The following is a 14,622-nucleotide window of genomic DNA, read 5'->3' as shown; positions in this document are numbered from 1 at the left end:
CAAAGTGCTTTCTTATCTACAGTCAACATGGTCTGTATAGAACATATGGGGCCTAGAATGGAAACTGGATAGTTTTTAGACAGGTGACCCAGGTCAACCTGATTCCACACCCTGATTTTCTAAGGAAAAAGTGGATATTTGTTAGTTTATGATGCTTATCAAAATTAATATGGTTGAGGAATGCTGTTTAAATTGAAACAAATTCTTCTATGTTGGAAATAAATCTTCACAGTAGATTCATTGGACCTAGATTTCTAGCTGAAATTTTAATGGAAAAAACAACCTTAAAAATCAACATAGCAACCCTGCTGTAAGAGCAAGCTGTTGCCAGAGGTGCAGACTGAGTCAGAAAAATCAATGTAAATACTGATAGGCTTATATGGCCTATATGTCACATACATTGTAAGCAGTGCAGTGGAGCGGAGATGCTTTGGAAGTTAGGCCTGATTCAATAAGCCAGGCGTCACACAAACTCACTGATTATTAATAGCGTGAATAAAGTTGCATCTGTTAAGTTAAGCCCAGTATTCAACACTTTAAACGTTGTCGTTAATACAAACAGAATTAACAGAAAATAAAACAGATCTATTTCACTACTTACCAGGTCATGTGCATAAAAATCAAAAATATCATAGGCACTACTAAATCATCAGATCCAATGGACCATCTCCTGCCGCACACAACTATTCCAGGCATTTTCTTGAATTTTTCTGAATTCCCACAGAAGATTAATATGTCAATAAACACATTTTAAAATGTTAAAAGCTAGACCTACATTTTAAATCAGAATCTATAGGCCTAGGGCCTACTATATCATAATCTCTACTAGACTAGCTCTAGATTCTGGACTAGATCTAGAACTCTAGGCCTGACACTGACAGCAATCAAGTTAGATTATACTGAAGACTAAGGCCTAAGGAAAGGTGGTCTGCATTTCCTGGTTACTTTTCTTTATATTTGGAGAATGCATTGCTTTGTTTGGCTTTATCAATCATTAGCAACAACCTAAGACCTACTTTATATAATATAAAATAGTCTAGACTAGTCCTAGATATTAGTAGATAGATCTATATAATATAGGGGCCTATAGATCTAGAATCTAGATTAATATAGAATAGATCTAGTTTTTAGATTCAGATCTACTGATCTAGACTAGCTAGTAGAATCTAGTAGTAAGTAAGTAGTATGCTAACAATTTGAATTAGAATTAGGCTATGGGCTATAGACTTCTACTAGACTTTTAAGTAAAATGAAAAAGTAAATATTTTATTAGGCCCTAGATCTAGATCTAGTCCTAATATTAAAATAATTTAGGCCTGGGAACAGGGCATTACCCCCCCCCCCCCCCCCCCAACTTAAGCATTTCTTTACTTAAACAATTAGTATTAAACAAAACTTGACCAACTGTAACTTGTGTAACTTTAAGACTTAAGAAATAGATCTAGACTCTAGATCAACTTAAAACGTGTTTAAACTGAGCACTCACATATATTTGCCTAATCACGCACAAAAGAATTAGTTTTGTACGCAGCTCACATCACTAGGCCTACAGCCGCAAATAAACGCGAGAGAGCGTAGGGACGGAAAAATAGGCGAGTAGATCTAACTATGAAGTGAACAGAGAATCTGATGTCATCCATTATTTGATTTTAAATAATAAAGCTCCATGTTTGTAACTCTCAAGAAAAATGAAACAACACAATCTAGAAACAAAATTATAGTTGAAATTTTCACAAAATAAGCGGCGGCTGCATCTCTAGTTCTGTTTCCGTGTGGTTCGGTTATATTTAGCCTCGAGCAAGTGGTTGTCTGCTAGCCTAGGCTACATTTCACCGTGTTGATTTCAAGGTTTATTCATTTAGGCCTATGATGTTTCCCCGTGTAAAAAGCAATGATTGGTTCCCCGAAAAAGTTCCTAATCACTTGTCCGCAGTCATTGGCTACTAAATTTAGCTGTAAGAGTCAAGGCACAGTGCAAGGGAACCAACCTACGCGAAAAATTGTAAACATCCAGCTTGTATGAGCCGGATGAAGAAATCTTCTCGGTTAAATGATACCTTTTGTGTAAGCCAATGGCGTAAGTTTTTAAATGATATTACAACCAATGAAACAAGGCTAACATTCTAACAGGAAATTCAAAAGTGTTTACAGTAACATAATGGAGGGCGAGGAGGTTAGTTTGAGTAGGCCTAATATTTTAAGAGTTAAGAGTCATTATTTGATTTGAGGTTAATTTATATGAAAATTCATTGACAATAACAAATGGATGTTCGTCTAAAGCCTCAACATAATACATACGAATTTAAAACTAATTAGATCTAGATTTGATTAGAAGAAAACCCATGACGCCGAGATGGGAGCCACCTACCCTGCTACCACTTACCACTCACTGCTACTTCAGTAGGCCTACTTCAACCTACTTGTCTGTTTTCCAATCTAGATCTAGTAACTTATAGATCTAGATTAGATCTACAATAAATCTATTATTTATCAACTAAAACTAGACTACTTGGATCTATCTAGTACTACACTTGACTTACCAGTACTTGACTTCTTATTGTAAAATTGTAGGCCTACAGCCTACAACTACACAGTTTAACAGGAAGAGTGGCAGACTGTTTCTTCTGCTAGACTTAGACTCTAGACTACTCTGAGTCTCCTAGAGTAGATTCTAGTGATTCTAGATTATAGTTCTCATCATCATTGATGACTGATATGGCACATTGACTGTGACTTCAGCCTGCTTTTCTTTCTGGATTTGCTGGCTTACAATGGGCGCAAAGGCCTTTTTCCACCCAAGAACAATCTGCATGACAGCTGTTTTAGAGCTTTTCTCCTAGAAGGGTTTCTGTCCCCAGTTATTTCATTTGGCCAATTCTAGCCGGAAAAAGATACGGATGCGCAATGGAGAGAAACTACGACTTGCCTTCCCGGCAATGTTTTCGATGGTACTGCGCATGTGTGTGTTTACAACCGCAAAATCCTAATCCTAGCCCTAACCTTAGCCATAACCCTAGCCCAGCTATACGGTCACTGTGTATGCGCTGAACTGAACTATCTTTGGCCAACCAAGTGGAGACGCTGGGGCGAAAAATCTTTTTCCGAGTAGTCACTTCGATTTCATTTTGCCAGCTAATGGAGCTTCATCTGCATGAGGGTCTGGGCTACATAGCACTAGTTGGGGCGGTCCTATGATTTTTATCTCATGTTTCATCTTTCTTATAGCTACTTAGATCTATATAATACATTTTAATAAAACATTTTATTTCTAACAGAGGAAACCTTTATCTACCAGAAGCAATACTAGCAAACTGCCACTGCCAGGTTCTCGCTTAAAGAGGGCCCGTAGTCCAGATAATGAGGTACATGCTGTCATTTTAATTATGATATTTAATTTCTTATTGTTGTTTTAAATTAAAATATTACACTACTTAATGAGTATTTAAAATATAATTCAGAACCATTACAGTTCCAGTATGCATCATAGAAATAGTTTGCTGTTAAAATGTAGGCTACATATCTAGTAATCTGGCATTCATTGTGGATTTTTTTTTTTTTCAGCCAGTTCTTTCTGGAAAAAAATCACGTATTGATAATGGCCCCAGTCAAAATTTACTCAATTCTAGCACCAGATCAATTTCTGCTTCTTCACTTTCTTCTGTATCAACAACCACATCTAGAATTAAAAAGACAGGATCTACTTCTAATTTAATGAAAAAACCTATTGGTGGCCCTATCACAAGTCGCAATATTCAAACAGTTGTACAGAAAAATAGAGCACAATCAAAAACTGTGTCGAGTACTGTGGCAAGGCCAAGTAAGTTACTCGTTCAATGTTTGTTTTTTTCACTCAGAAAAGAGTTATTTATTTTTTTAAATTGTGTTGTTAATCAACTTGATTCACTTTCCTGAAACTTGCTACAGGATAGTTTTTGTGTTGATAGAAGCAATCGAAAGAAAAGTAGATAAAATACTTTCTGGGGTGGGATCTCTTAAAAATCAGAATTATTTTGCTAAACAAAGACTACTGTTGCTAATATTAATGATAAGATATTTTTTACTCTAGGAACAGCCCAGTCTGTTGTAGCTGTAAAATCTAATACAGCAAACAACAACCTAGACTCGACAGTTGTTAGCACAGGTAAGGATGTATGATATGAATGTGTTTGTGGTGTTACGTTTAGTCGTGAATTAACATCAAGCTGCCATTATGTTTCTGAATTTTAAATATAATTTACAAACATTCGTACATATACAGGTGCTCCAAAGAAACGACCAGCATGGGACCTGAAAGGACGTCTCCAGGATATGGAAAATCATCTACAGCGTCAAGCAAAAGACAGCACTTCTTTGCAGGTATTACTCACTTAATTACTTTTTAGGCTTTTTTTTTTTATTTTTAATGAATTGATTTGATAATATAATTGACAAATAATTTATTAATATCTTGATGTGTTTCAGGGTCAGCTTTCTCAGTACAATGATCGTATAGCACAGCTGGAGTCCATAAATCAGAAATTGAGTGGAGATGTAGTTGAGAAGCAAGTTGCCAGTGAAACAGCTTTCAAAGATATACAAGATCTCAGGAACAAACTGAGGTTTGTCTTTTCATGAAGCAGGTCTATTGCACACTGTTTTGGTTAGTTATTTTAATACATGATAATTAACTTTTTACATTTTTTACTTGTTACCTAATCATTTTTCTATATTTACATTTGAGAAGGGGAAGAAAAATTACCTCTTTTTTTTTAAATCTCATACTTAGTCAAGCTGAACAGGAATTTGAAGTAACCAAAAGAAAACTGAAAAGGGAAATAGAGGATTTAGAGTTCCAAAAGTCATCATTGGAAAGACAAAAGTCTACTTTAGAAGGTGAACTTGCTGCATCAATAAAAGAACTTGGTGCTCTAAAGTGCACTTTGGCAGAACTGACTGCCTCTCAAGCCACATTAAGAGCAGAGTTTGATCACACCAAGGTAAATCATTAATAATCCACTCATTAGCTACATTAGTTTAAAATTATCTTCAGGAATGATTACATAATTAATAAATAAGTATTTAATCAAATACAAACATGTTTTTCAATACAGTACCTAGTTATACTTAATCTATGCCGATTATTTTTAAAAAATTCACTGTGTCTGTTTTAAAAGATTTCAGACTGCACAACACTTGCAAAAGTTGTTATCTTTAGTTTTATTTCATTTTTACAGCTCCAACTTGACAATGCATTTAGAGATATAAGTGATCGCAATGCAACAATTGCTGAAAAGTCAGAAGTGATTCGCTTAAAAGAACAAGCAATTGAAGTTTACCAACAAAAGGAGAGAGATCATGAGACTGAGAGGAGGAAACTGCACAACACTATTCAAGAGCTCAAAGTAAGTTCTGGGTTGTTGTTTTCTTTTTTTAACGATTTGTTCTTAACCTTCATAGTGGGTCATAGAGGAATATTAAATTGTTCCCTTGTTTAGAGATGCCTGTTTCTTTATATTATTTATATTTTAATTTGAAAAATTTTATGGGTGGAAGCTTCTTTTTTTTCACTGTTTCTGATATTGATCTCAAGCTAGTTCTTTATATCTAATACTTATAATTGTGAATGAGCAAATGGTATATAGCATTTTTATTTTACGCCATTTCAAATTGTCTTTTTAGGGCAACATTCGGGTGTTTTGTAGAGTACGGCCGCTGCTTGGGGACGAACAACTTGGCAACAATGGCATCATTAGTCACATGAACTTTCCTGATATGGATAAAAAAATGTTAGAACTCGAAAAATTGTCAGATATTTCTGTTAATGAGGTTAGTACATGGTATTGTACCTCAGACATTGTCACATTAACTACTATATTAGTGTAGTAAATATATAGAGAATGTACTGTATTTTTTGTATTATAGAGTGTACTGAATTCTACAAGAAATGGGAAAGGGGCAAGCAAATATGAGTTCTCATTTGATAAAGTTTTCCAACCAGAAACCTCACAAGCTGAAGTGTTTGAAGAAATATCACAATTGGTGCAGGTTGGTGGAACAACAAAATGACCTACTTTTTTTTTTTAAATTCAATTAATTATGCATAAATTATATGGTGACAATAATGATATAATGAAATACTGCAGCTGCCAGTGAACTATCATTAATATAAGGATTACATGTTAACCCTTTTAAAATCTTGCAGAGTGCTTTAGATGGCTACAATGTGTGCATATTTGCCTATGGCCAGACAGGATCTGGCAAAACATTCACCATGGAAGGATCACTCAATGATGAGTCTAAGCTGGGCATGATCCCTAGAACTGTGCAACAGATATTCACTACATGTAATGACCTGGTTAAGAAAGGATGGAGTGTGAGTATTCATTCTAAATCCTTTATTTGTTTTTTATGTTTATTTAAATGATACACTGTGCTAAACCATAAAACATTGATTTCCCATGACATCCACTACATTCAATGATTCAGCATAACTAACGATACATCCATTCATTTTGGCCTGCCTCTAATACACTTTTATATTGATGTTTTTAAAATTTGGCATTTAAATGGCAGAAAGAACATAACATTTCTGAATGTATACATAGACATATGACTACTGCTGTAAATACCCTCATTTTAACTTTCCAATATCTTTTCCCCCTCAGTATGTGATTCAAGTTTCCATGTTGGAAATCTACAATGAAACCATAAGAGATTTACTTGGTAAAGGAAAAGATGAGAAACTAGAAATCAAGTTACAAGGAAAGGGTGAAACAGATGTTTTTATCCCGAACTTGACTATAGTAGAAGTCAAATCTGAGGACAAGGTTGGTCACTCTATTACATCCCTTCTTTCTCTTTTTGACATACCATAATTATTTGAAATTACCTGAACAATAGTTATCTGCTAGAATAAAAAATTAAAAACTACTTTATGTAGAATTTGTACTCATGTGGAATAATAGTATTGAAAAGTTTGTTTTAGTTAATCTTTCATGCTTTTTTTAATATTGACCTAGGTTATGAAGCTTCTAATGAAAGCCTCCGAAAATAGAGCAGTTGCTGAAACTAAATGCAATGAAAGATCGTCGCGAAGTCACTCAGTGTTTCAGCTCAGATTAACTGGCACAAATAGCATTACAGGCGAATCTTGTAAAGGTTAGTTTACTTCATATTAAATCATTTTTAGGTTTAGTGTCCTATGCAAGCATTGTAACATGCAACATTTTAAAATGGTTGGTGTTAGTGAAAGTAAGGTCCAATAAATCTGTTACTGTTTTAGGTATGCTGAATTTGGTTGACCTTGCTGGAAGTGAAAGAATTAAAGATTCTGGTTCTGAGGGTCAAAGGTTGACTGAAGCACAGGCAATCAACAAGAGTCTTAGTAACCTTGGCAATGTTATAATGGCCTTAGGGAATAAGGTGAGATAATGTAACAGTCTAACTAATTCTCAGTCTTGTGCCTTAGGGTACATTGACCTGACGTTGCATAAAACATAATATTGACCGTTCTTAAAACTAACTTTTCTTTCTTTTAACAATTACTCATTATTATTGTTTCTATAGGACTAAAATGTTTTATTCTGTTTCTATTGTACCCCAGTTGTTTTTTTAAATCTAGTTTTTTTAACAGAGGCAACTACTAGTACTAGTATCATTATTCTTGCCCTAATCCCTTTCAGCCATACAGAGAAGGAAAAGTAGTTGATTTAACTACCTGCTTTATTATGTCCTATCTGGTGCAATTTAATATCTTACATTTAAAGTAATTACTGCTTTTTGTTGACATAGCCTATACATTTTCCATCCCTGCAGGACAAACATATCCCATATCGCAACTCGAAGTTGACTTACTTGTTACAAAACTCCCTTGGTGGTAACAGCAAAACCCTGATGTTTGTCAACGTCTCTCCTAAAGAAGAATGCTTTGCAGAAACTCTTAACTCATTGCGGTTTGCTACTAAGGTACTTATATTTTAACTTTATTTGAAAAACATTAATTAGGGGGGGGGGGGGGACGACAACTACTCTTGCTAATACATAATTTTTAGTTAACTGGATCATTTATTAAAACAAAATAAAACCAAATTGGTCTGTTGTGGCTAATCTATAACATGCAGCGATAATGTAACTTGTCAGATTTGTTTTGCTTTACTGAAATTATTTTTCTTCTCACATTGAGTAAGTGTTCTGTTTTTTGGGTGAGCTAATTAACAGTAGTTTAAAAATTTGATAAAAGATCTACATTTGTATCAATATTTTTTTCTTAGGTCAACCAATGTAATATAGGAACAGCACAGAAAAGAAAGTAAAGGAGAAAATGATCTCACCAGTACTGTTTTGAGGCAGCTTACAAATGTTATGATGCTGTATAGAGTTAATGAAATGATTACATTGGTTGTCAGTGTATTTTTTAAAACAAAACTAAAGATGCATTACACTCTAACTGAAATCTGTATATAGTATATTCTGTCCATAGGTTTTAAGTGTATTGACAGAACATGTAAGATATGACTGTTATGTTTAAGCACAGTAATAACTATGATACTGTAAAGTATTTTAGTTAAGATTTTCATAGTCGGACCACCCTGTGTCCATTATTAATTAGCTTATATTGTTTTAAAATTTTAAAATAATTTATATCCATGATGTATTATATTCTGCTTTAGTCACCAAATTTTGAGCAAAAAGAAAAATCAAACTGGTGCTTTATATTTAGTACATTTGAATAAATGATGTGTATGATAAAATATTTACTCAATAATAGTGATAAAAATAAACAAAACCTTATTTGCTGAATCACATATTAATATACTTTACTACTTATTTCATATCCATTTCATGTATGAGTGTTGGTTTTTAATGTTGTATTTTTATCGGACAAGCATTTAACAGCAATTCAATGTACATATGTATATAAACATTGTTCTCACTGTCTCTGCAGACTTGTTCTCTATTACTTTCTTTCACACTTCTTCTAATCTTACATATGACAGTCATGTGACCTTCAGGATTATCATAAACATCCATTAATGTAATCATTATTTTCTATATGACATTTATTATAATATACATTAGGCATTTTCAAAAGAAAGATTTTACTTTAATTAGGAATAGGATTACATTTCATTTTGAAAAATCTGGCAGTTTTAAGGAAGTAATTGACATTCAACTCGAATATTATTTGATTCATATTGTTAGTAGTATATTTAGGTAATTTCATATTTTAAACTTTGGAAACAAAAATGGTGTATGGTATAGACCTGAAACTATTGCATTAAAATTTAGAATATTAACTTTTTTGCCTTGATTATTTTAATGATAGTACTTTCACACCAAGCCAGTCAATCATTTATAGTTACAAAATCTATGGCTTCAACCCACATACAAAAAACTTCTTGAATTTGTTTTCTTCTATATTAAACTAAACACAAATCAGCTTTGATAAAATAAATGTTTATTTAAAAAGTAAATGAACACATCTCAAATTAAATGAATAAGCTTTGTTATCCTACAATAACTGGAGGATAGGTGGTATCAGAAGGCTGCTCAGATAAGGCACTCACATCATTGACTGGTATCTTAAATATTCTAAAATTGATTCCTTGAGCTCCTGAAATATCTAAAGTTCCTGCGTGAAAGAGCTGTGCTCTGGCACTGACAAAATACAGGGAGCCAACACCTTGGTTGTTAGTGGCGCCACTCAGGGCTATTCCATCTGGCCACTGGATGGTCTCCGAGTTCTGGATGAGTTGTCTTTCTGTTTGAAGTTTTAACTCCCCTTCACTCACGCCCTGGCTGACTGCATCTTTTACTGCATCCCATCTGGTGAAAGTTTAATGCACTGGTAAAAAAATCTTGTTTTGATATGGGATGTTTCCCTTTCAATTGCCCATATGCAATAGCAGCAGTTTTTTCTTTAAAATAAACAATAACTAGACACATTTCAAATTTTGCAAAATAAATAAATATATATAGTCATACCCATACCAATAATTTTTTTTTTAAAATGGCTATAGTGCTGGTTGTACTTTAATTTGTTTGTCTAATGCTATATTTGCATAGTCTAAATTTTTTATGAAGATATAATAGTCTATAGAGCAGAAAGAGTTAATCTGTTGGTATGACCACTGCATGTATTGCACAAACAGCACATTCTCTTTCCCTCCCATAATTATTGTATTCTCTAAACCTATAACACTAATTAAGGCAGCTATTTACATTTCATTATGTTAAATGGAATGTAAACAAAATCTTAACTCACACATAAACTGCATTCTTGGAGAGTGCTCCATAGTACAGCCCTTGTTTACCAAAAACCATAGCATCAGAGTTGTCCACCTTGCTACCAACAGTGCGAACATGATCGAGAAAATTTGCATTTTTATTTCTTAAGACCCATGTCGGAATCTGCCACAATTTTTTGGAACCAAGAGCAGAGTAATAGACGTAGTTGAAGGAAGGTGAAATAGCAATGCCATTGATACCAAAAGGCCACTGGTATAAGACGCCATTAATTGTTATGTTGCTGCGAAGGGGTGAAAAAGGTTTGGAGAAAATAGCTTCATAACAAAAATAAAAGTGATTTCATAATATTCTTTTATAATACTAGTATTCATGTTTTGTTTAGTAATACCTGTCTTCATCAGCTGACATTGAAATATCGTTAAAGCTCCATGTTTCATTAGTAGAGAAATCAAAAACAACAATCTGTTCAGCTGAAAGATGGGTTAGAATAAATCATAACAGTAGGGATTAACAGGGGGATAACTCCTTTAAAAAGTAATATAGGAAAATGTTTTAACTAATTATTTTCTTTATTACAGATTTAGCAGAAGGTTGTACAACAAATATAATATAAATAAATAATCCCTCAACCCTTATTGGTGCACCACAGATTTGTGCAGTGTTTTAGGGCAAAGTTTTGCATAGAGGGCACCCTCCCATTTCCATGCCTGACCACAGCCAGGTGCCTCTATCTAGGTGGCTATGTCGTGCTTACCTTTTGTATCTGAGATATAAGCATATCTAACACCTGTAACAACATAATCCAGCAGTGTCATACTTACCTTTTGTATCTGAGATATAAGCATATCTAACCCCTGTAGGATGGTCAAGATCAACATAGTCCAGCACTATATCATTCAGGAAGTTGGTGCTGCGTGAGACCACTGAATCTGGGAACTCGTGGCTCCTGACCAGAAGACCACCAGCTCTGGTATTGAAGACCACCAACTTAGGTGGACATAGATTTGATGGGTGGTCAGATGTTACGCCCACTCTCCCAACATCTATCACATAGAGATACCCTGTCCTAGAAAATAAAGAACCAAATATTTTGTCAAATTAATGGGTTTTCATGTAGGGCAGTGCAGTATCACACTTAGCTAATGTTTCTGTTTTGATTTAAAACGTGTGCCTTTAAATCTACATGATATTAATGATTGTAGCTTTAGAAACTTTTTGTTTGATTATGTATAATTTTACACACATTAATGAAACAAATATTATTTTTATACTAAATAACTTTGAGGCCTGCAGTACTTTACTTATGTGATTTGTAAGATTAAAATCAAATTCATTTGGAAATAAGCGTACTCATAATAAAAAAAAAATAATTAAATTTTAAAAAAAGCACACAAAAAGAAGCTAAGTCCAAAACTACTTATTTAACTAACTCTATTCCCTCCCTAAAAATGTATACAGGCTCATGATTTACTATTAACTATTATGACATGATTTTAGCACTCACTCACTCACTTCTTGGAATTATTGCACCCAACAAAAGCACAGTTGGCCTGGGTCAATAGCAATGCTCAAAAATTGCAGTTTCCTGACATTTTTGTAGCCACATTATTTATGAGTCTAATAATATCATTGACCCAACAAAAGCAGCAGAATTGACCTCTGTGAAAGTTATCTCACCTGGGGTCAATAGCTATGCTCATGGGCAGCTGAAGGGCATTGCAGTCTCCCAGCTTGTTGGTCTCCCAGTCAGGGAAAGGGCGCAGGATGCCAGTTTTGGAGTCAGGGGATAGGTGTTCCACTGTGTTCAGGCCTGAAGGAACCCCTAGAGAAAACCAGGTGATAATCAGACTGATGTGCCTACTCATTAAAACCGAATTCCATTAGAAAACAAGGGGCGGAAGTTTAAATGTCAAGTATGTCTATTTAAGAAATAGTCATTTATCATTTGTGAAATAAGGCTTAAAATAAGCTGTGAGGTAAAGCTTTATTAAATGCTGATTTATCATATTTATTTATATGGGTTGAAAACATAGCTTTGATATAGAAGGGAAATGCCTAGCTCTTTCTTTCAACTCAATTGACATCCTAAAGATGCACTGAAACTCGTAGCAGAAGAAAAAATCTCGATATTACTACACTAAAACTATCTATTTATTGTTGATTCAATTAAAGGGAGGAAACTTTAACCAAAAGAAAGAATGGCTGTGCTAGTAGTGTACTTTAATTAAATATTCATACATTTTTAAAATATGGATGGCACTGTCTAAAAAACATATGAACATCAATAATTTATTTTATCGAATTAATTATATTATAGGCCTATACTTTAGAGGCAAAACTGTGATGACGGCAATAAATGTGTTGTTGAATATATGGGAGATAACCCAAGTAACCACCCTTCATTGCACCTTATCAGTCTATGCTTCTGTACGTGCGTGTGTGCAGGATGGTTGTCGAATGTGAAATTAATTAAAACAATCACATTACCCATTTACTATTTCTTGAATTATTACTAAAGGGAGGCAATCTAAACAATTTACCTACCTTTTGCTTCCTTTAGTCTGGGCGCTGTAACAAAGACTTTGGTTTGGCTGTTGAAATCGTCGACCTGTATAGCAGACAGGTGACACAGCTTGGGATCGTAATCCCCTCGAGCTATGTATTCGTCTCGCATGCTGGTGTTCGGCCATACCCAGTCGATCGTAAGAAATTCAAACTCAACCTCACATCTGACCACCACGGTCTGTAGTAGAATCGTCCCCAGTAACACGGACAACAACATTGTCATTATCTCCCTTTAGTGAAGTTGTTTCTTTTTAAAAGGTGGTCACGAAGTCGTGGTATAGGAAGAAATAAAAATGTATTTATTAGTTTTTTATGCTAGTGGTTTATCAAATTGCATTGTCTGCCAAGCACTAAGTTAAATACTTGAGAAAAACAAAATAGAGCATGCTGCATTGAATCTATTAAGATCTATTGCTGAGCGTTATTTTAAAGTTGAGTTTTTAGCATTAAAATGTCTGGCTTTGATCTTCTATCGTTGATGGTAGATGCGTGCAACTTTACTATCCCATCATTCAATCAAGCACATTGTCTAATATTACCCCAGCATTTGTATCTATTACAAAGAATGGTTATAGCCTATATCTTTGTTATAAAGCAGTTTTAAATCAACATTGCTTGAGGCACTGAACAATTCTACCTACCTGTGCTGAATTAACTTCTAGGACTTAATAAGTGGATTTTCCCACATCTTGGTGTTTATGTTCTTTTATTTAATATTTTTATCTTATCTTTGTTTAATTTAGCTTAGTAATATTCACAAAACAATTTTCTTATCACTTGCTTTTTAAAAAAAAAACAACACCGGAAAATGGCATGGTGGTTCTCATGTTGGGACAGTCCGTATCTTAAACTTAAACGTCATAAATTTTAAAATGTTCACATTATTAGAACGACTTCCATCATGTATTAGATTTTTGGAATTTATAATGGTAGCTATTGTATTCAATGCCCCAGAAAATAAATTTTAAAATGTGATTAATAGAAATATTTCTTAGTGCAGTTCGCGGCACCAATGCTGCGCTAATGCTCTGAAGTGCTGCAGTTGGCGACCCATACTCCAGCAGGACAGATAACTCTGGAGAGCTGTGGTTGGTGGCCCAAACTCCAGCAGGACAGAGAACTCCGGAGAGTTGTAGTTGGCGACCCATACTCCAGCAGGACAGATAACTCTGGGGAGCTGCCGAGAAACGCATAATCCAGTTTTCAACTGAAAGTCACTGCTACCACTGCGTGAACGATGTCAAGTACGTTCATAACGTGAGAACCGTTTGAAGGTGACAAAGTGATTGTATCCCTTTTTGCTTCGTCATCCACAGCCTGAAGTGACTTAACAGTTTTAAGAGCGCTTCAACAACACTGATCCAGCTAATCAACAGCTCTCACTAGTCTTTCACTAAATGTGTATTAGAGTCAAATCATCCATGTACAGTTACCCTTCCAGACTTAAAGATCCTTGGGGTAGGTGAAGTAGATTTCATGTGTTTCTTAACCTCGGCAGAAGAAGTGATGTGTTCAGAACTAAGCCCAGACAACAAAAAAACATCCTTGTTAATCTAAATGTCAACCTTCCTCTCCCCCCCCCTCCCCCCATAAAGCTACAACTACAATGATTGATTTAATTTCTGTTGTCTTCCTCAAAAGCCGGGAGGGGAGAGGGGAAATGTTGGTTCATACTTTTGACCTGCATGATATAATGCTCTCTTCATAAGCTGAAATGAATAGCAGTCGTTCAGTTGCAGACACCTTGAAGATTTGTGTAAGGCACATCAGGGGAGATAATTTAAATAACAACAAACAAACATGTTACAACTTGATTGCTGCCAATATTTA

General features: G+C 34.6%; 2 protein-coding genes across 2 annotated transcripts; one reads left to right on the top strand and one right to left on the bottom strand.

Moving 5' to 3' along the window:
* The first annotated feature begins 2,108 nt into the window (after positions 1 to 2,108).
* On the top strand, positions 2,109 to 9,007 carry LOC131948889 (carboxy-terminal kinesin 2). The gene is made up of 16 exons (XM_059310601.1): positions 2,109 to 2,173; positions 3,276 to 3,362; positions 3,562 to 3,817; positions 4,067 to 4,141; positions 4,259 to 4,356; positions 4,462 to 4,598; positions 4,766 to 4,976; positions 5,214 to 5,381; positions 5,659 to 5,805; positions 5,902 to 6,024; positions 6,182 to 6,352; positions 6,645 to 6,806; positions 6,999 to 7,137; positions 7,262 to 7,401; positions 7,795 to 7,944; positions 8,250 to 9,007. The coding sequence occupies exons 1-16, from the start codon at positions 2,159 to 2,161 to the stop codon at positions 8,289 to 8,291; spliced, it is 2,121 nt and encodes a 706-aa protein (XP_059166584.1). The 5' UTR covers positions 2,109 to 2,158; the 3' UTR covers positions 8,292 to 9,007.
* Positions 9,008 to 9,421: 414 nt separating this feature from the next.
* On the bottom strand, positions 9,422 to 13,058 carry LOC131948876 (major royal jelly protein 1). The gene is made up of 6 exons (XM_059310577.1): positions 12,772 to 13,058; positions 11,905 to 12,049; positions 11,049 to 11,293; positions 10,616 to 10,697; positions 10,244 to 10,507; positions 9,422 to 9,804 (listed from the first exon to the last, which is right to left on the bottom strand). The coding sequence occupies exons 1-6, from the start codon at positions 13,013 to 13,015 to the stop codon at positions 9,486 to 9,488; spliced, it is 1,299 nt and encodes a 432-aa protein (XP_059166560.1). The 5' UTR covers positions 13,016 to 13,058; the 3' UTR covers positions 9,422 to 9,485.
* Positions 13,059 to 14,622: the final 1,564 nt, after the last annotated feature.

The sequence above is a fragment of the Physella acuta genome, unplaced genomic scaffold (genome assembly GCF_028476545.2).
Source record: "Physella acuta isolate Inbredline_101_S28 unplaced genomic scaffold, ASM2847654v3 ptg000664l, whole genome shotgun sequence".
Lineage (NCBI taxonomy): Eukaryota > Metazoa > Mollusca > Gastropoda > Physidae > Physella > Physella acuta.
This window is presented reverse-complemented; position numbering and strand designations above follow the sequence as displayed.